General features: G+C 32.1%; 3 protein-coding genes across 3 annotated transcripts in view; 2 read left to right on the plus strand and 1 right to left on the minus strand.

Moving 5' to 3' along the window:
- LOC149421684 (uncharacterized) overlaps positions 1-4387 on the plus strand; it is a 59551-nt gene extending 55164 nt beyond the window's left edge. Inside the window, exon 9 of the mRNA XM_089634483.1 lies at positions 453-4387. Coding sequence (XP_089490609.1) covers positions 453-668 — 216 coding nt within the window. The 3' untranslated portion in view covers positions 669-4387. The remainder of the gene's footprint in view (positions 1-452) is intronic.
- A 2686-nt stretch (positions 4388-7073) lies between these two features.
- On the plus strand, positions 7074-9773 carry LOC149421686 (syntaxin-1A-like). Its single transcript, XM_089634485.1, has 8 exons — positions 7074-7291; positions 7373-7459; positions 7543-7636; positions 8213-8461; positions 8798-8871; positions 8970-9107; positions 9178-9288; positions 9579-9773. The coding sequence occupies exons 1-8, from the start codon at positions 7256-7258 to the stop codon at positions 9648-9650; spliced, it is 861 nt and encodes a 286-aa protein (XP_089490611.1). The 5' UTR covers positions 7074-7255; the 3' UTR covers positions 9651-9773.
- Positions 9774-9781: 8 nt separating this feature from the next.
- LOC149421687 (lymphokine-activated killer T-cell-originated protein kinase) lies at positions 9782-25258 on the minus strand. Its single transcript, XM_089634484.1, has 5 exons — positions 24923-25258; positions 24489-24790; positions 22611-22803; positions 19671-19889; positions 9782-12192 (listed from the first exon to the last, which is right to left on the minus strand). Exons 1-5 carry the CDS (start codon positions 25032-25034, stop codon positions 12023-12025), a joined length of 996 nt encoding a protein of 331 aa, XP_089490610.1. The 5' UTR covers positions 25035-25258; the 3' UTR covers positions 9782-12022.
- Between the last annotated feature and the right edge of the window lie 1346 nt (positions 25259-26604).

Raw genomic sequence — 26604 nt, forward strand, 5'->3', positions numbered from 1 at the left:
GAAAATAGAAATGAAATAGTGAAAAAGTGTAGAGTCAAGTCAAGACCTTGCTAAAACTAAAGTAATACAATATATCCTCAATTGCATAGTGAGCGACAAAAAATATTCTGACTTATACCAAAAAAATCAAGGTCTTGACGTGAGTTGACCATTCTACATATTCTGAAGAAAAAACCTTTCGGAAGAAATTGTCTACATCCTTTTCAAAATCAGTTTCGTAGTTTAGAAGAACAAAGTGCACAAACAGACTGACGCAGATAGCGAGCTACTTTGTTTTATACTATTTACAGATACAACAACAAAATCATCACTTAACCATATTGTTTCAGTCATTTTATTCTACCTCAATAATCAAAGGATGCTATAAGTCAAAAATGTACCAAAAATTACTACCGCAAACCGCAACGACACTAAAACAAATTTTTTAAACAGTTTATTTTTTAATTCATTAGAACGGTGAGAGTGCCCTTCATGGGGCCGCCCTTTTCGGTCACCTGGGCTGTGTGAAACTGCTGATGGGCGCAGGCAGCGATGTCACTCTGAAGAACCACTCCGGCCTCACTGCCTATCACCTGGCCGAGTCGAACCGCAAGAAGCAGGTGTCCTCCTACCTGCACTCCATGGACATCGTCGAGATGAACGGAACCAATGACCACCAACACACATGACACAGATTTCCCAAGTCTTTCACCATCAAGAAAATGTTTCAATCGAATTATAGAAACGTAGAGGTGGCTATCTAATTTAATTTTTGTTCCTTTTGTTAGTAAAATCATGATTAAAAATACCACTTCACGTTGTTTAAAAAAATATGTTATGGCTGAAATTTAAAAAAATCTCTTTTAACTGTTAACTGTACAAAATATAGGCCTGAAGCCATAGAATAAAAAAGAAAACTAGAGATGCCTTCTGTATAAATTTGAATGGAAACAAATGTGCCACTGACTTTTGGTTCTAAACTATTTTGCATGCAGTCTGTCTCTCTTACACTTGCCTGAATTTGTATATCGCTATCCCATTTGAATTTTGTAATCATGGTGAAACACAGTTTTGTATGAAAACATAGGCCCAAATTGGGCTTATATTGGTATTACGAAACACGCCCACAAGGCACTTCTTGTGTTATTAATTATTCTACGCCTGCAGCCCTTTTTACTAATATAAATAAAAAGCAATTGAGTTGACTTTGAATTGTAAAAACGAAATAAACGTAAAGGTCTGTTCCCACGATACTTGAAAAACTTGCTGTGATTACAGATTTATTTTTAATAACTAAGCATCTACACTCAAGCTATAACAACATTTGTGTTTTATATGAATACAAAAAGGTTTTATCACCCACAGCGATCAATATATACCACATGTGCTCGAATAAACTGTGCCCTCAGCACTACTTGCATATGTGTGTTTATTTTCATGGAAAATGTATGAATGTCTTAAAAAGTGCCGCATACAACCATTACCCCATATAAAAAAAATAAAAGATCACATTTTTAACATATTGTGGGCACATTTATTTTTTTAGTGGAGAAAATTTTTCATTCAATTTAAGAAGGAAATACCATTGGTAAATTGTTGAATCAAATAAGTACAGTACATTGTAAATATAATTTATTATTGTTTTGACTTTTTTAAATGCCGTGTGAGATAGTATTTTGATCATGGGAACGATTGGTAGCAAAAAGGTTAAATAATTATATTTAACACCCAAAGCATTTATGAGTAAGTTCCTTGACTCGGCTCTACAACATAATTTTTATAAATATAACGCTTCCTCTGTATTTTAGTGATCATTTGTGATCTTAATTTATAAACTGCGCGGAGTTTATCACAAAAAATATATTTTCTCTAGGAAAAAGAATAAAATATGTACATAATAAACTCTGAAAAATATTTTATGAAAATACCATAGCCATACAAATTGATAGACCAGCCAATCTGGGGAAGGGAAACAAATCAAGCGTGCGGAGCGTGGGAGGCCGCGTGACCGTCTCCCTTTCTGTGATTTGTCAATAAATAAATCTGACAATATGTAGTCAACTCACATTGTAATATCACAGTCCTCGAAAATAAAATCTACTTACAAATTACCAGTCCTTTTTTATAAATTGCTGGCTGCGCAAAAAATTAACTACAAATACCAAATTGGGTAAACAAAAGTTTGTGCTGGTTTCAAAAAAATTATATTTTGTTAAGCTATTTAGATACTCATACAAGTGTGTTATAATTTACCCACCTCACTCATTTTAAAATGAACATTCAGATCCTGCGCAGAAAAGATTCACAATGGACTGCACTGCAAACCTTTGCCTTCCTTTAGCGAATTTAACTTTTTTGCACAGGGTCTGGTAATTTCAATGTGCTCTCTTCGGCGGTCAATGTACGACGGATGCCGTAGTTTATTCAAAGCACTTTTGAACCCTCCTGGTGCCAAAAATATGGTTACATTGTTTGCCTTCAGTTCATCGAAATGATACCCGGATCTCATGTTAAGGCAAGTCTTATCAATTTGTATGTCTATGGAAAATGCGATGCAATACTGATTATTTTTATTTGAAAACTTGTATTTTCATTGCTTTTACTAATATAATTATGGTAATGACCACTAGGTGTAATTAAAAATAAAAGTGAAGAGAGCATGCTTAAAATATATATTTTAAAGGAAAAATGGATATTGTTTAGAAAGCAGTTCGTATTTTCTAAACAAAAAATATTCACAAATGAAAAATGTTGAACAGAAAATTAAAAAAAGATTTGGTCACATTTTCCACTGTAAAAAAAAATTCCAACTGTGCGCTAGTTTTTTTTTCATTTTCAAATATCACAAAAATTTGGTGGTTAATACTGGGAACGCACTAAGCAGCCGAGTTTTGGAAGAGCTAATGCTTGCAGCCATTTATATTATTAGCTAGTCATACATGGCTGCTTGCGAAATTGCCATGTATCGACTGCCTGTCTAGTGGGTTAGCTTCAGAGATGTGCAAAATGGGTACCCAAAACCATTTGAAATGCACAATGGAAATGGGTCAAAACTTTTCCATTTGAAAATGCAAAATGCAAAATGGTTTTTAGAAAAGCATTTTAAATGCAAAATACCTATTTTCAAAATGCATTGAAAATGCAAAATGGTTTCGCAGGTCAAACAATTAAAATAATTATAGAATTTTTAAACAATTTTGTGATTTAATAATGGACATCAATGTAGAACAAACATGTTACATGATGGTAAATCCAAAAACACCACGACTACAGATTATGAAACCACAAAAAATTTGCGCGGGACTAATGTTGCCAACGTAAAAACATAGAAACTGCTATCTAACATTTAATATTACAGCGTCATGGCCCCATGTTCAGTATTTGAATCAGTATTTTTTGTAATGGTATCACTAAATTGTCAGGGCTCCTACCAGGGAGCAACTTGACAAATGTAAATTATCTCTCATAGCGAGGTTGAGGACCGACTGATATTTGGGGCTTTTGAAAAAAAGATGAGTGGAGATAGTAGGAAGAATGTTGCAAAAAAGCATTTAAAATTGAAAATGCACTGAGAAAAGCATTTAAAATGCAAAATGGAAAATACCCATTTTGCATTTTGCATTTCCATTTGAAATGGATTTATTTGAAATAAAGCACATCTCTGGTTAGCTTGAATACATTTTCATACAAATTTGAAGATCATGTTGGCTAAGCAGCCTGGCTAGCTGGCGCGTTCCTAAATTAAATCTGAAAACCTTTCAAAAACCAGATGGTGTGAAATAATTTATTAATCAGAATAAAAAATGTTATATTCAAAATATCTATAGGAAAAGGGGGTTTTCAATATTATGCATAAGTTTGGCTTAATCTAGCTATTAATTCAAGGCCTAGAGAACCATTACAAAAAAATTTTAGAGGATAAAATTTTATTATTATTGAAGATATGGTTATTAAATCCAAAATCTATAAAACGCAAAAAAACCAGCGTCCCTAGCGCCTTTCTAAATCTACATATTTTATTATAATGTAAGAAATACCCTATATATTCAACCTCAACACATTTCTTCCAATAAGCAAGGCCTTAACAGTATTAACAGCATTTTAAAACTATAATATTTATTTCGGTTCCATGATAACTCAACACAGTGACAATTCAACACACTTTTAAAAAGTGATATAAAGTCATTAGAAGAGATGAAAAAAAAAAAATTACTGATTGTTTCATCACTTTCCATGACTTTATATAACTATTTAAAGATGTGATGAATTATCATTGTGATGATTTATCCGGTCACCATTTCTTTCATATCTGTAAGAAGAAAAAATTACTGATTTTAAAAAACACTAAGGACGGGTTGTTTCGGAGAATTTGAACAATTCATCAAATTTCAACGTTCATTTTCGGGTTCCGTGAAAGACTTATTCAAGTTCTGTTTTTATATCATTGTAGGCTAGTTGCTTGACAAAAATGAAATAAAAACAGAACTTGAAAAAATCTTTCACAGAACTTGAAAATCAACTTGAAATTTGAGGAATAGTTCAAATTCTGTGAAACAACGTCCTAAAGTGTAACTTCAATATTCGATCATTGTTGTAAAAAAAATCCGGTACCTAATCAAGTATTTGTTTTTAATAATGTTCTCATGTAAATATTTAAACATAAACCTTAGGAACACCTTGAACTCAGTGCCTAGTTGCAATATGTATGTAGTTTATAAAAAATGTTTATACAATCATGATCTTCTGTATAATATGGCTCAAAACAAATCATAGTTTTAATGAACGCAGTGAAGTGTTGTGACTCTATGGGTCGCTGTGATGAATTCACAGACAAAGGTTAGGTTAGCACATGTTATGTACGACTTTACAGTGTCTATGAGCTCACAATTGCAACCCCAAGAAAGTCAGCTGAATTACACTGTATATTTTATTCATTGTAAAATTGTAATAGAAAATATTTATTATCTGTTAAAATAAAAAATAAATTGTTTTTAAAATGGTTTTAATTGATACAGTATCCACAATATAATCCCGCCTCTCTTGCTGCTGTCGTTTTTAAGAATAAGGGAGAGGTTACGTTGGAGCTTTCAACAGTATGCTTTACACGCAAACTGATCTACGACATTGTTTATCAAACTTTTTAGTGGTGTGACCCCCTTAAAAGCAAAAACTAAAAGTATAAAAAAATTACCACCCCCTCATTTTAAAGTTTTACATTATATGTATACTAACGTAAATAAGATATTTGGATTTTTCGCATTGACAAGCACATTCATTTTAACTTCTTTATTTATTAGTTTACTAGCTGACATGTACCCAGCGTTGCTGGGAGTTATCCTTAGGAGATTTTGGAATTTTTGTAGGCCTTTTTAAGATATACAATTCTGTAATACATTATTTTGATGTATCTCATAAGGTTTAGGCAGCGTTGGCAATGCGCTCGAACATATTTATTTTACTACTTCTTTTCAAAACATTGTCTTTTCTCTACTTTCTATAAATGTAATATGCGCGTATTATATTTATAAACCTTCCGGAAGAAATTCTCTAAATGATAGTGAAAACTATATCAAAATCCATTGCGTGATTTAGCAGAACTAAGGGCACAAACAGACGCGGAAAGCGACTTTATTTTATACTATTTAGAGATTATGAAATAGGTAACGCTTGAAATTATTTATTTAATAAAAAGATTTTTAATATACGTGACTTATTTACTCGATCTGGGGTCGCACCAGATCGAAAAATGGTACTCTATTAGAATAATACACAAATAACTTTGTTTACATCACTTTAATATACTTATAATATATTAGGTTATATATATTAAAGTGATGTAAACAAAGTTATTTGTGTATTATTCTAATAAATAATGATATCACAAAGTGATAAGCTTTCAGAAGAAATTTTCTTCGATAAATTAAATGGTACTCGATGAGAAACGAATATGAAAAATAATTATTGCATACTACGCCCATTGAAGTGTTACTCATTTCTAATAATATTTGATTGTTATTAAATCAACATTGAATGTTTATAAACTAAATGCTATCTGATGTACAACCTTGATCTCTTTGAGTGCAATGCAATGACATCGTTCAGACGATAGCATTTCTACCATTGGAGTAAATTTGTATCGAGGACCTATACATAGTAATGGCAGACTTTGGAAAGGAGAAAACCAGATTGGCGGTAGGCTCATAACTCACGAACCACATCATATTGCTTTAAATTGTTAAACTAAACCAACTAACCATCAGGCTGTTTCCACAGGGGTAGGCAGAGGATAAACTGCCACATAAGTCTAATTTTATTAACTAATATCATTTACTACATTTGTTTAAGCTGGTATGTGTAACCAAGTCAACATTGTAATTTAGTTTGCTTGAGAATCAAAAATGACGATAAGAAAATGTGTGTTTGCATTCAAAGTATTATTGAATTGCTTTTCATTTAACCAGGGAAAATAATATCATAAATATGTACATTATTACGATTCAATAATAATTACTTAATCACAGAACGCAATATTATATTACATTCTGTGATAAGAAAATAAGCTTTAAATGATTCAAAATTTATTAAATACATCATAACTATTCTATAAGAAGAATCTGTAATAATCAATTCATTCATGGCAATAAGTGGCATCCAAATAAATAACACTCATTTCAGAGAAAAAATTATAAGTACATAATATTTAGAAAGATGATTCAAATTCAAGGAAAAGAAGTATTAAAATCTTATAATATGAAGAAATCTAATTTAAATACTATTTTATGTGTACTTACCTTATTTCTTCAATAAAAATACATTTTTAAAAATCCCACAAAAGTCTATTCATTTTTGTAAGATCCAATAAATTAAACAACCAAGATCTCACACTCCCAGCATACAAACTGACAATGCCCTTATAAGAAAATAAAAATCCATCCTATTAAGAATTATATCTGTAACTATCCAACCAGATCCTTACACTATGAAGGCCGTCAAGAAAAATAATAATGTACTTAAAATATGAAAAGTTGCAGACAAATAAATAATAATAACTAATTAATGAAATGATTAAATTTCTTTGTTTGCTGAGAGGTAGGTGGGTACCCAGAGTCCATAGTATAACCCATATTTCCGTTATTTGAGTTTGATAAGAAATGCCAATATCGACTCACCTAGTCAATAGACATTTTTTTATCTGTTAGGTAAAAGATAAGAAATCGTACACACGCATAGAGGGAGGGAGAATAGCTCCATTCTTGCAAAGCATTACTAATATAAAATGCATGTAAAGGATCGTCTTCCTGAATTAAAACAAGTAATTTACAGTTTATTGTGACGGTATGTTATTTACGGTATTTGATTGTGCAGTTATGTGATTAAAGTGCCTTTATTGCAGATTTCGCGAGGCGTAATTGAAAATGAATCGGTGCAAATGGAAGTGCAAGCTGACAGCAATGAAAAGATGCAGGCTATACTCAAAGAGGTAAATGTTTATTACAATGTCACACATATTATGTATTAAATGAGTGTGTTTAGATGTTTTAACAATTGAAACATAAATTACAGATTGAAAAAATACGAGCATGGATAGACGACATTAATGAAAGAACTAAAACAATGAGACGGTTATACAGCGAGTCACTATTTCAAGTATCTGAACGTAAGTATATATATTTATGACTGAAATTAGTACTTTTATTATTAAAGTCCAACATACAAGACATGTGAACAATCATTAGCACTGTTTGTTTTGTGAACCCACTCGGTTTTGCATGTCGACGACTCATGCGGTCGGTTAGTAGTTGCAACATTTTTTTGCAGGCCTTCTGCAGCATTTCTATAAAGGTATTGACGCTTCCCCGAGGTACACAATTTCGTATAATTTCATAGGAACTTTAAGGCCAAAAGCCAGGTCTACTCGCACTTATTCCGAGTGAGCTGGCATTGAAAGTTTGGCGATAAGATATTGTTTACTGCTTATGAAGACTTCTGTTGACAAGATTTTTGAAAAATTTCTATCTATGCTTTATAAGCAGGTCTTCTTGGAACAAAAAATCTCCCTAGGCTGGGATGTTTCATTTTGCCCAAATGAAAGATGCAAATTCTCAGTTACTTCTAGAGGATGGTGTCTTAGGGAGCACGATAGCATTTAATGGCGCGCAGTTAACTTGGTTACAATTATTACATATTCATTTCTTAAGTGAAACTTACATAGATATATAATGTATTGTTGTAGAAATGCAGGAAGAGATGCAGTCCAGTATGATAATTTCCACAGCAGTTGGCCTCAAGGTGTGCGGAGCTCTGAAAGAGTTTCATGAGAAGATAAACCGCCAGGAAGAGGGAGACATTATTTTCAGAGTCATACATTTACAATATATCACAACAAACCAGTTATACCTGGAAGCTCTCGACGCTCACCAGAATTTCCTCAACAAATACAGAGACAGTCGAATGACTCTTCTTCGCCAGCAGATCAAACTAAGTATTACATTTATATTGGACTAAATTATTATGTAGTTATATGGGCGCATTTTGCACCCGTGTTCTAAAATTAATTATGAAACATCCTAATATTATAGAACTTCCTTCTTCTGGCGCTAGTAAAATTAAAAAGTATTTATCGATGTATTTTTAAATGTAATTATGTTAGTTGTAAGTTTCTAAATACGTAAATATATATGTCATTGACAGTAGTTATAGGCCTTAGTCGTTTACACATTTGTTTTTGTTTGTGAATTCTGCGGCGTTGACGTCACGCAGGGCGACATTGTGATAATTATGATTATACGAGGTAATTGTATTTTTTTCTGAATTTTAGCCAAAACTAATATTACAGAAGAGGAATGTCAGGGACTTTTAGAGTCCAACAACCTATCATTATTCGTAGACAATGTAAGTATTGGCTGTACGGACAGGTCATTGTAGTAACACATAATTGGTTATTTAAAACAACCAAATATGTATGGTCGAACTAAAGATATTCTTTGTAGATTGAAGCTGACACAAAGGAGGCTCAACTAGCACTACAAGATGTGGAAAGTCGACATCGAGAACTAATTAGAATTGAAAATGCATTAAAGGAAGTAAGAGATATGTTTCTTCAAATGGCTTCCCTGGTTAACCGGCAAGTAAGTACAACAATACTCATAAAATAAATACAGTTTTAGACCACTTATTAAATTTTATTTTCTTTCTCAGCAAGATCTGATAAACACAGTTGAATATTTTGCGAACCGAGCCACTAACCATGTTGATTACGGAAACCAAGAATTAGTAAAAGGAGTAAAGAACAAAAGGAAGGCGAAAAAAGTGAGTACTTCAACCAACTGTTTAATTGGTTTGTTATTAGCAAGTTAATTGACTACGGGTCTTTGCGGATTCTAAGAAAGATTGACAATGCTATTATTATTTTTATTACCATGACTTGATAATTACCGAACCTATGTTCTCAAGAAAGAATTGGATCCAGTCAATATATTCATGTTTTTTTATTGCAAACGTCTCTGTACAGTTATTAGATTGAAAAATCACATCATCAAATTATGAACTCACAGAAGGTAAAATTATGTTACTAATAATTCTGTTTTTTTTTCTTTCAGAAATCAATAATCATATGCGTGCTTATCGGAGTGGCTCTTGCAGTAATATTATTAATTGTAAATATTGGGTAGAAAAAAAACTCTAATTTTGTATTCTGCTTTATAGAACAAATCAATAATATAATTCAATCAAATTTTGTGACAAATATTTTAAGACATGATAAAACAGTAAATAAACTTTTTTGTTTACAAATATTTATGCATTATTTATTAATTGTCAATCATTTGGGGATAACTTCAATAAAAAACATTTATAATATGATTCTCATTGACATAAAAATCTTGTTTTGTTATTTTATTATTATAGATTAGCATAATAATAAAATAAAAATCTCAATATAAACATTATAAATAAAATGCTATGGATACAATGTAATATACAATGTACCTACAAAACATTTGGAGCTCAGTACAATGTGATTATAGCACCACAAATGTTCTGACATCTTCATTATCATTATTAACACACATTATTATCTTTCCGCCGGCGGACTGCTGGCGACGGGTGAAAATAAAGGTCCCGCGCAAATTATTTTAATTTGTTTTAAATCGCTATTATCTTCGAAAATGTTTTAATAAAAATTTCTACATACTAACTCAGCATACCCAAGCTATAAAATGACTAACCGAAAACCAAATACTATTTGTAATGCAACTTAATTAATCGAAAACAAAGTCAGTGTTGGGTCATTATGGTTCACTTTTTTTAATATAAACTTGGTTTCTATTGTACAAAAATAGAATTATTATTATTTTCACTAAGCGAAAATCACCACAAACGTAAAACAATTGCCACATCCCTAGTGTCGTCAGTGTAAACCCATTCAAATACTCTATGAGCAAATCCCCCTCGCACGGTCGAGGTAATTACAGCGGACCAAAACAATTGGTTTTTTCAAATTACATTCGAAATAATCACATACCATAGTTAAGCTTCTCATATTTCTCACGTTATATTGTTTGTTGTTTTTAACCACACACTATTAGTTTTAAGTTTCTAACCACCTTTACATAATCAGTTACAGTTTTATGGAAATTCCTTTAAAAAATAAATTATTCACAGCAAAAAGAAAAGTTTTTTTAAATCCACTCCTAAAAATTCAACTAATATTTGGAAAAGTATGATACTTAGGACGGGTTGTTTCGGAGAATCTGAAAAATTCATCAAATTTCAACGTTCATTTTCAAGTTCTGTGAAAGATTTTTTCAAGTTCTGTTTTTATTTCAGTTTTGTCAAGCAACTAGCCTACAATGATTACCCATTGTACACCCTACCCATCCTTAGTGAAACATTCCCCCTGTGAAGAGGGATGTTGCAAAATTTACACATGTAACTCGTCAGACCTTTCGTTTTGTGTGCTGAACACAAACGACATTGTCTCTGGGGATGTTTCTTTTTACCGCCGGTGACAATTTGCTTTTTAAAAACTGAAATAAACTTTATCATAAATATTTGTTACGGTCCGCCTATCTAGGTTTGCCTATGCCTGCTTTCTTTATACGCTTGATATCTCTCGCTCGCTTGCACATACGAGTTTAGTGGGAGCGGAACAGAGATAGAAATTCGTTTCTGGTCGGGCTAATAAAAACCCCCGTTCCAGGAATTGAATTACAAGAATTTTTATCTAAATTACTTTTTTCGTTAATTTTAATTTGCTTATCAAGTGTCCGATATTCAATAATAAAAGGTCCCTTTGTTGAAATACCGATGTACACGAAAGACTCAAATATAAATATAAAAAGAAGAATTGTGTTGCGATTTGATAATTATGTACATATAGTTGGGACCTTTAGAAAGAGATTGGCATACAATATTCATACAAAAACATTGGATAATTTATTCTTTTCTGCCATTGAAATGAAGCCGGCGCAAAAGGTAGAACTACCCTTCCCGTCCTTAATAAATCCTAAACTATTGATATCTCCAGGGCCGGCCACATGAGGGCGCAATTGGAGCAGTCTGCTCCGAACGCTCAATTGCCAAGGCGCGCAAAATTTTACTCGCGCCAGGAGTGTTTGGGTCAGGGCCAGCCATGGATACGTCAAAATTAATCCATCACCACAGTTAACCTAAAATAGCATTATGTAGATGGCAGCAATAAACCTGCATCGGTAGAAAAGAATCAGATTGTTACAAAGTATGGAAATACATAAAAACATCCATCATACAGAATAAATTGCAGTTTTGCATCACACAAATCTCTAATAAATTTTCGGATGAATGCTTCATATTCCCACCTATCACAGTGGCACATAATTGCAGCAATAAACCAATTAAAAGACATTTATTATCCAATATGCAGTTAAAAATATAATTATGTCAGTTTATTTATTGGTACTTTCTGATGTAAATTATATTGAAAACCATTTTTCCACTTCTCCTGGAAAATGTTCCATTTGCCGGCAGAGATGGATTCCCATAAACATAGTAAATATTTTTTTATTTAGAAATCTAATTTCTTTCCTGCCCCTTTGGCGATCATATCTTCTGCACAGAGGGTGATGTGGTGGGCACTTGGTCGGGACTGAGGAATTTCTTCAGTCATACAGTAAAAGAGTCCCAAAACATCTTTGTAGCTCTCTTCATCTAAGATTGGCACTGCGGGACGCGTTCCTGTAATCAGATACACATGTCTTAAAACTTAAATCAACTTTTAATCCTTATGTCAAGTTTAAATGCGTAGTTATAGTTAATATGTTGTGCACAACATAAATAGGAAACTTTCAACAAAAAAATATGAAAATCACTTAAATATTCATATAGTAATGCTGGCGTGTCATCTTGGAAGCGGATGGAAGTTTCAAACTCGGTATGGGGAAGTTTAAATGTTACCCTTAAATTTGTATTGCTTTTTTTAAATTTATTTATTTGGGAAAACCAACAGATTTTTTACATCTTTAAATAATAAACTTATAAACAATACAAATAAAATCTAATGACAGGTTTTCACTTAAACATAAAATTATAACAACAAACTAAGGGTCCAGTACCCATAGGCTGAAAATATTTACAAAAAATACAAAATTGTAAATCTTAAATAAAATTAAAATAACATAGTTTTATTTATTTATTTTTTTTTTTATTAGGAACATTAACAGGTTTATAACATAACATGCATAGAGAGAGAGAAAAAATAAGTAAAAGAATTAGGTTACAACACAATAACCAATGTTCACATCATGCAATAAAGATAAAGAAGGTTAAAAAGCAAAAAAAACAAACAAAGAAAGGTTAAAAACAAAGAAATGTCAAAAACAAGGAAATAATAAGAGAAAATGTATATATATATATATATATATACACGTATAAACACATACATACATATATATACATACACATGCATATACACTTATAAATACATACGTACACACATACATATACATAGTTGCATACATACATACGCATACATACATGCATACATACATACATATACACACGTACATTTGATATTAAATACAAATAATATGTAAGAGTGATAATGAATAACTGATGAATGTAATGTATTAAATTTAGAAAAGGGTTAATTATTACAATACTCTGTTAACAATTTTTTTAAAATCTCCTAAGGTACACGACAGGATATCAGCATCAAAATAAGTTTTATTATAATGATTGCAAGTTCTTAGTAAGAAAGAATTTTGCCTGAGACTCGTTGAAGGAATTTCGATATGAAACAATGATTTGTCTCTAGTTTTCTTACTTGGGACTCTAATATTGATTGATGACAAAAGGGCTGGACAGTCAATACGACCACTCAACACTTTGTGTAAGTAAATCATGTCCGCAGTGTCTCTCCTGCTTTTTAATGTTTTAAGTCCGTAGTGCTTGATAGAGCTTTCCATATCGTAATAACGTAATTTTCTCCTGAAGTTCAAGTGATGTACAAACTTTCTTTGAACAGCTTCAATGCGTTTTGTGTGAATGTTATAAAAAGGATTCCATATGGCAGAAGCGTACTCAAGATGACTACGGACGTAGGAGTAATACAAAATTTTGAGTGTATGGATATTGTTGAATTCCTTTCCAATACGGAATAAAAATCCTAACATGCTCAATGATTTCTTGACAATCTTATCCACATGTGCCTTGAATGAAAGTTTGTCGTCAATCAGTACACCGAGGTCTCGAATTTGATTGACTTTATTGAGTGGTTGACTGTTTGTAATATGGTAATTATATTCAATTTTATTTTTATTTTTTGTAAAGGTTATTACATAACATTTGGCAGTATTCATGTGGAGATAGTTGACAGTACAATAATCATTAAGCCTATTAAGATCTTGTTGCAGTTTATAACATTCAGTAATAGAGTTAATAGAAAGAAATATTTTCATGTCATCAGCAAAAAGTAAAACTTTAGCATGCTTAAAGCATTTTACAATGTCATTGATAAATATAGTAAAAAGCAACGGTCCCAGGTGAGATCCTTGAGGGACACCTGAAGGTACATTGACAATCTCAGAATTGAAACCGTTTACTGCTATTATCTGGGAGCGTCCGTTTAGGTATGAAACTAGCCATCGGTACAAATTACCGTGTATTCCTAAAGCTAAAAGTTTAGACAATAATAGGCTGTGGTCGATTTTATCGAATGCTTTGGAGAAATCTGTATATATAGCATCCACTTGGATTCGTTTGTCCATTGATTTTGAAATATGTTCGGTGAATACTGCAAGATTGGATACAGTTGATCTTTTTTTCATAAAGCCGTGTTGATTATCAGTTATAACAGACTTAACACAGTCATAGAGTTGCTCATGGACAATCTTTTCAAGAATCTTACTGAAGATAGGTAGTTTTGAAATTGGCCGATAGTTCTGGACGTCGTTTTTAGAGCCGGATTTGAATACTGGTGTAATGAGAGCACATTTCCATCGGTCTGGGAAGATGCCTTCTTTCAGTGATGATTGAAAAAGCAGTAGGAGAGGCTTAGATAATTGCTTGCTGCACATTTTTATAAAGTAAGATGGTATTTTGTCATATCCTTCTCCCAACGACCATGAGATATCATTAATTATTTTTTCTATCTGTTCCTTGGAAATTGAAATAGTAGAAATATTTATAGGATTATCAGTTTGGGGATTATTAGCGAAAGCCTTTGGAGTAACATTATGATTATAAGTGGATGCAAAATGATTTGAAAACATATCATTCCCTTTACACACGAGTTTTAGACTCTTGTAAAGGTAAACATGTTAATTTTTATTGAAATATGTTCTTACTATGTAAATTTAAACATTATACTGTATTTTATAAAATAAATAAAAATATTAAAAAAAAAAAAAAAAAAAAATATTACTTAAAGCTAAAGGATCGTTAGCAGTTACATTCATTAGTTTCATAGTGTTGGGTAAACCCGTACTATTTCTTTTACTTCTAACATAGGACCAGAAATTCTTTGGGTCATGCGATATTTTGACTTCTGCATTTATTATGAATTGTCTATGACATTCGTTAGAAACTTTTTTTTGTCTCGTTCGCAGAACACAGAATTCATGATAATCTAAAGGATTTGACCATTTTTTCCACTTTTTAAATATTCTGTATTTTTCTTTTGTTAATTTTATTAAAGCCGGGTTATACCAATATGGATATGTGCTGTTATCCTGAACTTTTTTTGATGGTAGGTTACAGTGAATGATTTCATCCAATATATCGTAAAAACGGTTAATAGCTATATCGGTTGTTAGATTAGAAAATTCAGCATCCCAATCAACATTGTTGAGGACATTGTTTATATTTTCATAATTCGCCTTTTTAAAGAGATTTATTGTTCTTTTCTTACTTACCATGGGGATTTCTATCTCTGTACTGATATCAATAATGATTGATTTATGATATTTACATTCAGGTATAAGATGTTGGGAGGTATGTGACACGATTACAGGGAAAGAGCTAAAAACTAGGTCTAAGAATTTGTGATTGTTATTCGGAAAAGTACAATATTGTGAAAGCTCATTAAAACTAAGAGTGTCTGAGATTTTAGAAATAATTTCAGATTGATGACTATTTATAATTTTCATATTATTATCATTACTTATTGACCAGTTTATTAAAGGTAAATTGAAGTCACCCGCTATAAGAAAATTATCATCACGATGAAGCGCTCGCAGTTCACATAATTTATCCATAAAGTCATAAGTGTTACGGGAGTGATTGGCTCCAGGTGGAATATAAACGCAACACAAATTGATCCTTTTGAGATTTTTAGTAATAACTGTCACCCATAAGTCTTCAGCATTCGATTCCCAATCCTTCCGCTCTACAACTGTAAGGTGTTTCTTTAACGCAAGAATCACTCCCCCTCCTCTTTTATTCTCACTACGATCGCGTCTAAATACTATGTAACGATTATCAAATAGTTCCTCACTGGCGATGCTTTCCACAAGCCAAGATTCAGTTATCATAATAATATCATAATCATTATTGGTAATATTTATATAAAATGTATTCGTTTTGGAGCGCAGTCCTGTTACATTTTGATAATAAACGTTTAACATTATTAAGTGTAGAAAGCAAAGAAGAGAATTATATTATTGCATCATTAACTAATGCGTTGAGGATGAGTTGTTTGCCGATTGCATTTTGGATGATAGTTTGAGGAGAGAATCTTTGGTTTTTACAAGCACAGAAGCAGACGTATCATCCTTTCTCAAGAATATGCGCCCACTCTTGACCCACACGTACTTGAAGCGAAGGTCTTTAGCGGCGCGCCTGGCAGCCGCGTGTACATCCTTGTTGTGTGGAGATAAGTGCTCACACACATAAATTGGAGAGGAGTCCGGGAATCCAAGATGCTGACGATTCAATTTGTTATCAGCATTCCTGCGATTGAACGCCTTCACTGCTGATAGAAGTTCGTCACGCATACGAGGGCCGGGAAGAGCCAGAATAATATTCTTTGGTCTTGAACCTGAAACGGCGTTTGGATGATGAGGTGTTCGATGGCAGGACCTAATGTCATCTTCCTTTAATGTGTAATTGACAGCGGTACACAATTTTAACACTGTAGCTTTGATTACTTCATCCCTCTTTTCAGGAACCATCTGAATCTCAACATTGCAATTCCTGTTTGACTGCTCTATATCATTCAGTTTAGTGAGAAGTTCCTGTTGGCTCTGCTGAAGATGAGCATTCGCAGCATTAAGTTTTTTGATTTCTGCCTCATTTATGTTGCATATTTTATTTAGTCTGTCATACTCCGCAGAAAAGAATTGAAGTGAAGTTTTGAGTTCATCAAAATCCCCCAGCTTGGTCTTGATGTCCCCCAATTGTTCTACTATTTGTGAGTTGAGGTACACAAATAGCTCACTTTTAAGATTCTTCAACATTTCGTCTAGCCACTTACGGTCTAAATGAGACATCATCTCATCTTCCTCAGAGTCGCCAGATGTCACTTTCTTTTGTGTTTTCTTCTGTCTGTTCATTTTTAAATGGTTCGAATATTGGGTATTAATTTTATAAAAATAAAAATGTTTGGATTATGTAGGGTTCGATCTCAGGTCGTCTACAGCTGCAGTTAGCAAACAAGTCAAGCGCGGTGACCACTACACTACAACAGGCTTGCATGTACCCGTGGAGTTAGCTTAATATATTAGGAAACAAGTCTTGGAGTGATTTAGATAAATATTATATTATTGTTTCCAGTTATTATGAGATCACTTTTAATAATGTTATTTAAAACTATCACACAGATCCCAATTGTGAAACACTTTGTGATTATTATATAGGACATAAGAACACAAATAAATGACAATATATCAATTTTATCCTCACTGACAACACCAATAATCACTAATATGTGTATTTACCTACAACTAAACTGAACAAATTTTTATAAAATGAATCACATGCATCTGGACAGAGTTCATATCAACAGCATTTCAGAAGACTTGTACATAAAAAAATAAACAATTGAGATGGAAATTATTTAATTGGAATCAATCATTTTCAATATGCTTGCAAACAAGGAATCAAAATCAATTCACAAAATTGAAATAAAAGAGCACACATTTGAATGTACTTGTGCACACATGCCTGCATTTATTACCTGTTACCCCACAAACGTAGTTACGGATATAGTATATCACTATACAGGGTGTATCGGCACTAACCCGACAAACTTTAACCAGCTATTCCTTAGCACATTTGGAGTAAAAAATGTTATGGGCACTTTGCTGTCCGGTAGCATTTTTTTTAAAATTAAAAACAAAAAAATTTAAAATTTCCACACTACATCACTGTCATTGGCATTGCGTTTCGTGTTAAACAGCTGTTATAAGCAAGTATGTCAAAAAGCGTCTTCGCTCTTTCGCACACACTAAATAATAATAGTAAAAAATGAGACGAATGGTGCCGTGCTATTTCGTTGTGACTGTAAACGTGCGCCAATATAGGTACACACGTGCATTATTCAACGGAATTCGAATAAAATATTTGCCAGATGGGTTTTCAAACTTTATCAAAGGATAAAACAGTGGTGACATGTGGTGAAAATATGAATAATAAATTTTTTATTAAAAAAAAACGTTACCGGACAGCAAAGTGCACATAAGATTTTTTACTCCAAATATGCTAAGGAATAGCTGGTTAAAGTTTGTCGGGTACGTGCCGATACACCCTGTATAACCATTCGATTTTTGGCATATCATGGCAAGTTTGCGAAAATGTCTTGAGCGATCGCTTGCCACAATATGCCAAATTTAAAGAACCTAAAAATATGGAATAACCAGTGAAATCTAGGTGGATTGATTGTGTATATATATACCAGTGGCGGCTCTTCTAAGAAGATCAGTTGGGCAATGACCTTGCAAAAATATGCTACAATATTGTCAATATGTAATAAAGGATTTAACAAACTACCCGATTATTAATTTAGTTTGTATTCGTGCAGATTCGATTCGTTCCAGTGCCATCTAGCGTCCAAATGAGAAGCTATTGCATGTCCTAGCACGGGTCACTTTAAATTTTGTCCTAAACCAACCTCCTTTCTTTCTCTTTGCTATATAGAGACAAAGGAGGTAAACACTATCATGTCAGACGTATACTTAGTATCATACAAAATTTATTTTTAAGGTGGTTTCGGACATGACCGCGGTGAGATAGACATATTTACGACCTAGGATTATTACGGTATTAGAGGGAGATGTGAAAAAATGTCAGTCAAAAGTTTTTTGTGTGATAAACGATAGCCATCTAGAACTTGAATATTAGTTCGCGAAATTGTTTATCATTGTTGAATAATTTAAAATGTAAAATTCTGTGGATAATGTATTGAAAGATATCGCAAACAATTCATTGAATCATCACAAACGTTTTCAAATAAAGTGACAATTAGTTTATGTTACAAGAGAGAAAAATAAACAGGTTCAAAATGAAAAGTTATAATTTTTGTCAGTGGTTTTGAGTGTGCAATAAAATGAATGTATAGATATAAACAATGGACTGAGGTTGGAGTTAGTGATTTAAAAACTTTTAGTACGAAAAGATCTTTAAAAGAAAAAAATAAATTAATTAGCTAAATGTGTAAATAATTAGATACATAATCTTATATTAAACAATATTGTAGTATCGGCTTCAGAATATGTGAGTACCGGCAAATTAATTACATACATCGGCATTTTTATAATATTCAATACGCATTAGCAATGTGTTAAAATTTTATATTCTTTTTTTCAATCGACCTTCTACTTCTGGAATCTTAGAGCCGTCTCCGGTACATACCCTATTATTTAATTAATAATAATATTCACACACCCATCGCTCGATAGGACAAGCAAGAATCTCTTTTAAAGAGATTCTACAGTACCTCTTTATGGATCAATTGAAAACATGGTTTACGAGCCATAATGGAACTGTGTGTAATGATCATCTCTTATTAAAAAGTAAAATTGTGTTATCCACAGTAATAGAGCGGAGAACATCTCTTCACTACACCTCCATAAAAATTATCAAGAAAATAAAGTATTATGTTTTTGTTTAAAGTAAGACAACGAAATAGATTGTGATCTAAATTGCAGACCTGCTAAGTTGAAAAACACTGAAATTCAGCCAATTTGTTATGCACAGAAATGTAAACATTTCCAACTCACCGTAAAACTCTGATGGGTCATCATCCATAATACTATCCTCAACGAGTATGACTGAATCTTCCATGGAAACATCATCTTCTGGAGAGTTCCCAATGTGCGGAGGTTCAAGTGACAACATTTCCCACAAAGTAAGTCCAAAACTGAAGATCTCTGACTTGGTAGAGACGGGGTATGTAGAAAGACCGTTAACAACCTCGGGGGCTGACCAACATTCCGTTCCTAAAACAGACATGAAAACTATTTATCAGAGAGAGCACAGTTCTAACCTTTTCAATTAAGTTAATTTAATACAATGAGTTTGCTGAGCACTTCTTGTGATTCAGATGCATATTATGCAAATTAAATAGTACTGCGAGTAGGTACTAGAGGGGGGCATTTCAGTTTATTTTTTCAATTTAACCGAAACAATTTTTTTTTAAATGTGTTAGTGGTAAAAAATAGTAATCACTGAAGACAATATTTTTAGCGACTCTCAAGCGAAAATTTGAAACCCAAAAATCATAAAAAGATACGGTCACATATAGGAAATGAGCCCAGGACCTTAGCCTTTTCGGGGTTCTGCTCTAACCACTGGGCTAATTCGATCCTATTCCCTTCGGTCATATTTAACTGTATCATACTTCGACTAAGATCTACCTACATTATCTTAATGCATATTTTTATTGGCTGCTACCTTTATGTATCATAGCAAGATTCTTCACAAATTAAATGCTATCTAGATAGGGTCTTCGATAAATATATCCATTTTTATTTGATGTGCGACATCTATTGACTTTACTGCACTCTAGGATGAATATTTTATTTTTTTAAATAACTTAATGAGTAAAGCCTCAAATTGTAATATTTAATCATAGCCAAGACAATATTAGCGATTCTCAAATGATAATTTGAAGTAGATCTAGGAATCATCTTCCTAGATTCACCTGATAATGGAATTTCTTTCTTTCTTTGTTTGTATTGGATATTGTAATAATTTTATTTTTTTAAATAACTTAATGAGTAAAGCCTCAAATTGTAATATTTAATCATAGCTAAGACAATATTAGCGATTCTCAAATGATAATTTGAAGTAGATCTAGGAATCATCTTCCTAGATTCACCTGATAATGGAATTTCTTTCTTTTTTTGTTTGTATTGGATATTGTAATAATTTTATTTTTTTAAATAACTTAATGAGTAAAGCCTCAAATTGTAATATTTAATCATAGCCAAGACAATATTAGCGATTCTCAAACGATAATTTAAAGTAGAAAAATCAGAAAAAGATATAGATCTAGGAATCATCTTCCTAGATTCACCTGATAATGGAATTTCTTTCTTTCTTTGTTTGTATTGGATATTGTTATAATTTTATTTTTTTAAATAACTTAATGAGTAAAGCCTCAAATTGTAATATTTAATCATAGCCAAGACAATATTAGCGATTCTCAAACGATAATTTAAAGTAGAAAAATCGGAAAAAGATATAGATCTAGGAATCATCTTCCTAGATTCACCTGATAATGGAATTTCTTTCTTTCTTTGTTTGTATTGGATATTGTAATAACTTTATTTTTTTAAATAACTTAATGAGTAAAGCCTCAAATTGTAATATTTAATCATAGCTAAGACAATATTAGCGATTCTCAAATGATAATTTGAAGTAGATCTAGGAATCATCTTCCTAGATTCACCTGATAATGGAATTTCTTTCTTTTTTTGTTTGTATTGGATATTGTAATAATTTTATTTTTTTAAATAACTTAATGAGTAAAGCCTCAAATTGTAATATTTAATCATAGCCAAGACAATATTAGCGATTCTCAAACGATAATTTAAAGTAGAAAAATCAGAAAAAGATATAGATCTAGGAATCATCTTCCTAGATTCACCTGATAATGGAATTTCTTTCTTTCTTTGTTTGTATTGGATATTGTAATAATTTTATTTTTTTAAATAACTTAATGAGTAAAGCCTCAAATTGTAATATTTAATCATAGCCAAGACAATATTAGCGATTCTCAAACGATAATTTAAAGTAGAAAAATCAGAAAAAGATAGATCTAGGAATCATCTTCCTAGATTCACCTGATAATGGAATTTCTTTCTTTCTTTGTTTGTATTGGATATTGTAATAATTTTATTTTTTTAAATAACTTAATGAGTAAAGCCTCAAATTGTAATATTTAATCATAGCCAAAACAATATTAGCGATTCTCAAACGATAATTTGAAGTAGATCTAGGAATCATCTTCCTAGATTCACCTGATAATGGAATTTCTTTCTTTCTTTGTTTGTATTGGATATTGTAATAATTTTATTTTTTTAAATAACTTAATGAGTAAAGCCTCAAATTGTAATATTTAATCATAGCCAAAACAATATTAGCGATTCTCAAACGATAATTTGAAGTAGATCTAGGAATCATCTTCCTAGATTCACCTGATAATGGAATTTCTTTCTTTCTTTGTTTGTATTGGATATTGTAATAATTTTATTTTTTTAAATAACTTAATGAGTAAAGCCTCAAATTGTAATATTTAATCATAGCCAAGACAATATTAGCGATTCTCAAACGATAATTTGAAGTAGATCTAGGAATCATCTTCCTAGATTCACCTGATAATGGAATTTCTTTCTTTCTTTGTTTGTATTGGATATTGTAATAATTTTATTTTTTTAAATAACTTAATGAGTAAAGCCTCAAATTGTAATATTTAATCATAGCCAAGACAATATTAGCGATTCTCAAACGATAATTTGAAGTAGATCTAGGAATCATCTTCCTAGATTCACCTGATAATGGAATTTCTTTCTTTCTTTGTTTGTATTGGATATTGTAATAATTTTAGTACTTTGACATATTCAATCGGACATACCTATTTAAATTTAATATATTTGAGACAACACATTTGAATAAAATTTATATAATGGCAATATTTTAATTTAAGTAGTACTTACCAACGTAGCCCTCTTTACACTTTTCCAAGTCCAAAAGACCATTTTCATCAATTTGAAGGCTCACTCCAAAATCACACAGTTTGCAGATTACAAAGTCTCCATTAACCAATATGTTGAATGATTTCATATCTCCGTGGAGCAACTTTGCCTTAGTGTGAATAAAATCAAGGGCTTTGCTTATGTCCAATGCCATCTGAAAAGAAATATCCATTATCAGTCAAAATCTAACTCCTTTTTTATTTGATTTACATCGAGTAAAATTATAGAATTTCATTTCGCGCTTTATACGCTAAAGTTTGTTGAAATAACTCATTCGTTAATACTAATCCTAATTTATTTCAACTTAATTACTATAAGAAACAACTATTTACATCGGGGGAGATGAAAAACATGAAAAAACACGCACTTAAATATATTTGATAAAACTTTTATAAGCAGAGTATTTTGTTAGTATGTGACATGTGCTGGAAGATTCCCAGCAAACTAAATTTGCACAAATTATTGAAATAACCACAGACATAGGAATTAATAGACGAGAAGATAATGGCGAGGGGTAAAATCAACTGTTGAAGAACGAAGGGAGTAAGGCTGACTGTGATTCGTCAATAAATCAATCTGACAGTAAATAGGCATCTCGCATTATAATATCACCATTTACTTCTTAAAAGTAAAATCTGCTTTTGAATGAATAGACATTTTTACATGGGAGCGCAAATTACTCGCCACGTTATGAACAAATTTGCGAAGTCCAAATTCGGCAAAAAAATTCGGTTCTATTTTCAGAGTCGAATATTTCGTTTAAGTATTTAGTTAAGACACTTTTATAAATGTTCATAATTTACTTCCCAGCAACCAACCAGCTTTGTGTTTCGCGTCCAGACGTTTCTCGATGTGATAGTATATGTTTCTAAAACTGATCTATATTATACGATGTGAATATGCTTAAAATAAAGTAAAATAATGCTTATACATATATGGAATGTAATACGACAATTGGGTTTATTCTCTTTTTCAAATCTATTTTTACAAGTTTTCATAGTACAAGTCAACATTTTGCCGTGTTATTTCGTAAAATGAACCGATGATGCCTCGACCATAGTTCGCACAAGAATGATGACGTCACGTTTTCAAATTTCACTTGAGGCCATACGCGAGCACAGCCGGCTCCAATGGAACCGGTATGGGGAGTGGGGATAATACGCTTTTAATCACTTAGGGCAGGTCTACTAATATTCATATGTCTATGGAAATAACCCAATCTTAGAACCTAAGAACAAAATAGGTTCTTAAATAAGTTTGGGTTTATTTTTTTTATTTAATTATATCTTTTAATAATTAATTGTATTACCATTGAATGTCTACGTTGAATGTATAAACTAATGAAATAAATCAAAATGAAAGCATGGCGTCGAATTATTAGAATATCACAAAGGTTTTTTAAAATTTTAAAGGAAAATGGAATTTATTTCCATCTCCACCGAAGTACATAACTGTTTCTTGTTTAAAATTTTACTTACAACTACCGTTTATAATACGCATTAAAAAAAAACAAACCTTTGTTCAACTTAATGACAGTAAACAACAACTTTTTGCATTTACGATATTGGAAAATAGTGCTGAATAATATTATTTGTGTAAATATTACTATGCGCGAAATTCTGCAAACTGACGCACCATCATCACCATTTTGGAAGAATACAGATGTGCATTTGTTTGTAGGCAGTGTCGATGGTATGTCAAAAAAACGGTAGTTGTAAATAAAATTTGACCGTTTCTTGCAGTAATTAAGTTGAAACGAAGTGAAGTGGAATATTAGAATTTTGCCTCATAGTGAAATGCAACCCAAAACACACAGATATACAAATAAATAATACTCGCCTTGAGAATTTTAGCTGGTGGAAAGGCTCCTTTACCTTCATCAGCTCGCAATTCTATTCTATCACCAAGAGAATTCTCACACGCCTCCATGGCTAGGCACGGTCTTCCATCGCCCATCTTAGTGAAAGCTCGGAACCCCACAATATTGGGATGAGAGATTTTCTTCAAAATATTGGCTTCATCACGCAGTCTTTTTCCGAAAAGGGTATTCTTTCCCTTTTCTAGGAATGTGCGTTTTAAAGCCCACGGGGAGCGAATATTGCCTACTCGTGGAGATCGAAGCATTTCATACACTGCCACACCTAGTAGGAAAACAATTTCAATTCCAGATTTTTTTATGTGGATTAGTATTGTAAATAATATACCTAATATCATCGATTTTCTTCTGATAAACGTAATAAAGATAGGATACGAAATAAATTAAAAAAATATACCTGTTCCATATCCTAATTTCTTTAAAAAAGGAGACGGGGGAATAGTTATAGGTGTTTCGGTGTGGGCTATTATATTTCTCGTTTGTTTCACGGGAGTTTTGAATTCAGCCATTATAGATTTTCAAAAGAACGATCAATTGTAAAATTGGATGTATTGAAACTCAATGTAATGATAGAACTTCCCAAAATATCACAAACTCCCGAGCACTGGAGTCATAAAGACCACTCATGGACTCAACGACTGGAGTGCTCACTCCAAGATTTTATTTTCTTATGCACGTCAAAATTGGAAAAATAATTCAAAACTCGACCAACTGTCACAATTTACAATATCGTTGATCGCTCTTCTTTTAAACAGTGATGTTGCCAGACTCCATTTCTATGTAGTCTCGATCTTCCATTTATTTATGGTTCTTATTTATTCGTCAAAACCGGGGAAGGTTGTTTCATTTTACTTCAGCACAAACAGCACTGGGTTTGAACATCATTTATGTGTTAAGTACCTACAGATAAATATGGCGATTTTTATATAATTTATTAAAAACACCATTAAACAATGTAAATAAAGCTTTATTTGACCCTGTACAAATCGCAAGTGCGTCCCACTGTCAAATTTGGCAGCTACCTCTGGTCTGGAGCCCCAAAATACCTGATAAAACCCTTGACTCTGCAGAAACGGGCGGTCCGTTTGATAGATTCCCCTATCTTATCAAGCGGATTGCAATCTTTAAAGCACAGGCGTCAGGTAGGTATACTGTCCTTGTTCTACCGGTATTACAATGGAAGATGCTCCGAGGAACTAGCGTCATCATAATCGGGAAAAATTTCGAATGTGCGCCCAACACATGTACATGGTTGACATTTGTCACATGAGAGTCGCTTCTATGACTTGTTTATGGGTTCAACAGCTCGGCTGTGGAATGATTTGCCGGCATCTGTGTTTTCTCCCTCCTACAACATGGGTCTCTTCAAAACCCATATTCACTTCTTCCTCTCATCAAAAACACCCTTCACACAGCATCCCCAGAGATGACACACACCCTTAGGGAAATTATTTTCCTGAGGACCTCCTGGGTGGAGTTAAAAAAAAAAAACAGAAAGCGGTATGTTTTCATATTTTTTATTCACACATATATTTTTTATCAAATTTGTGTTTTTTACATATACCCCACTACAAATATGATTTCTGTAAAACTGCTATGCATGTGATATAAAAAAAAACACTGTTGTCTGGTGCATTTTTATCCCGATTCCATAATGATTATTATAATGCCGTCAAAATTAAGTTTAAAATCATCAAAGATACTAGTAAACAAAATGCTTTATTGTAATACACCATAATATTTCTAGTACAAATAATTAATTTATGTACAAACCGACTTTATAAAGCACCATTTTGTATTTGTGTTTTTTACATATACCCCACTACAAATATGATTTCTGTAAAACTGCTATGCATGTGATATAAAAAAAACACTGTTGTCTGGTGCATTTTTATCCCGATTCCATAATGATTATTATAATGCCGTCAAAATTAAGTTTAAAATCATCAAAGATACTAGTAAACAAAATGCTTTATTGTAATACACCATAATATTTCTAGTACAAATAATTAATTTATGTACAAACCGACTTTATAAAGCACCATTTTGTTGTAAATATTATAGCTTGTAGATACCTAA

The sequence above is a fragment of the Hesperophylax consimilis genome, chromosome 8, assembly GCF_061612785.1.
Source record: "Hesperophylax consimilis isolate HC1 chromosome 8, BYU_Hcon_1.0, whole genome shotgun sequence".
NCBI lineage: Eukaryota > Metazoa > Arthropoda > Insecta > Trichoptera > Limnephilidae > Hesperophylax > Hesperophylax consimilis.

Coding starts and splice junctions, on each gene's coding strand:
- LOC149421687 (XM_089634484.1), bottom strand. CDS start 25,034: ATGGCTGAATTCAAAACTCCCGTGAAACAAACGAGAAATATAATAGCC. Junction 24,791..24,922: donor GAAATTAGGATATGGAACAG/GTATATTTTTTT, acceptor TTTTCCTACTAG/GTGTGGCAGTGTATGAAATG. Junction 12,193..19,670: donor TGACCCATCAGAGTTTTACG/GTGAGTTGGAAA, acceptor ATCTGATTACAG/GAACGCGTCCCGCAGTGCCA.
- LOC149421686 (XM_089634485.1), top strand. CDS start 7,256: ATGCATGTAAAGGATCGTCTTCCTGAATTAAAACAA. Junction 7,292..7,372: donor GTCTTCCTGAATTAAAACAA/GTAATTTACAGT, acceptor CCTTTATTGCAG/ATTTCGCGAGGCGTAATTGA. Junction 9,108..9,177: donor CTTCCCTGGTTAACCGGCAA/GTAAGTACAACA, acceptor TTTCTTTCTCAG/CAAGATCTGATAAACACAGT.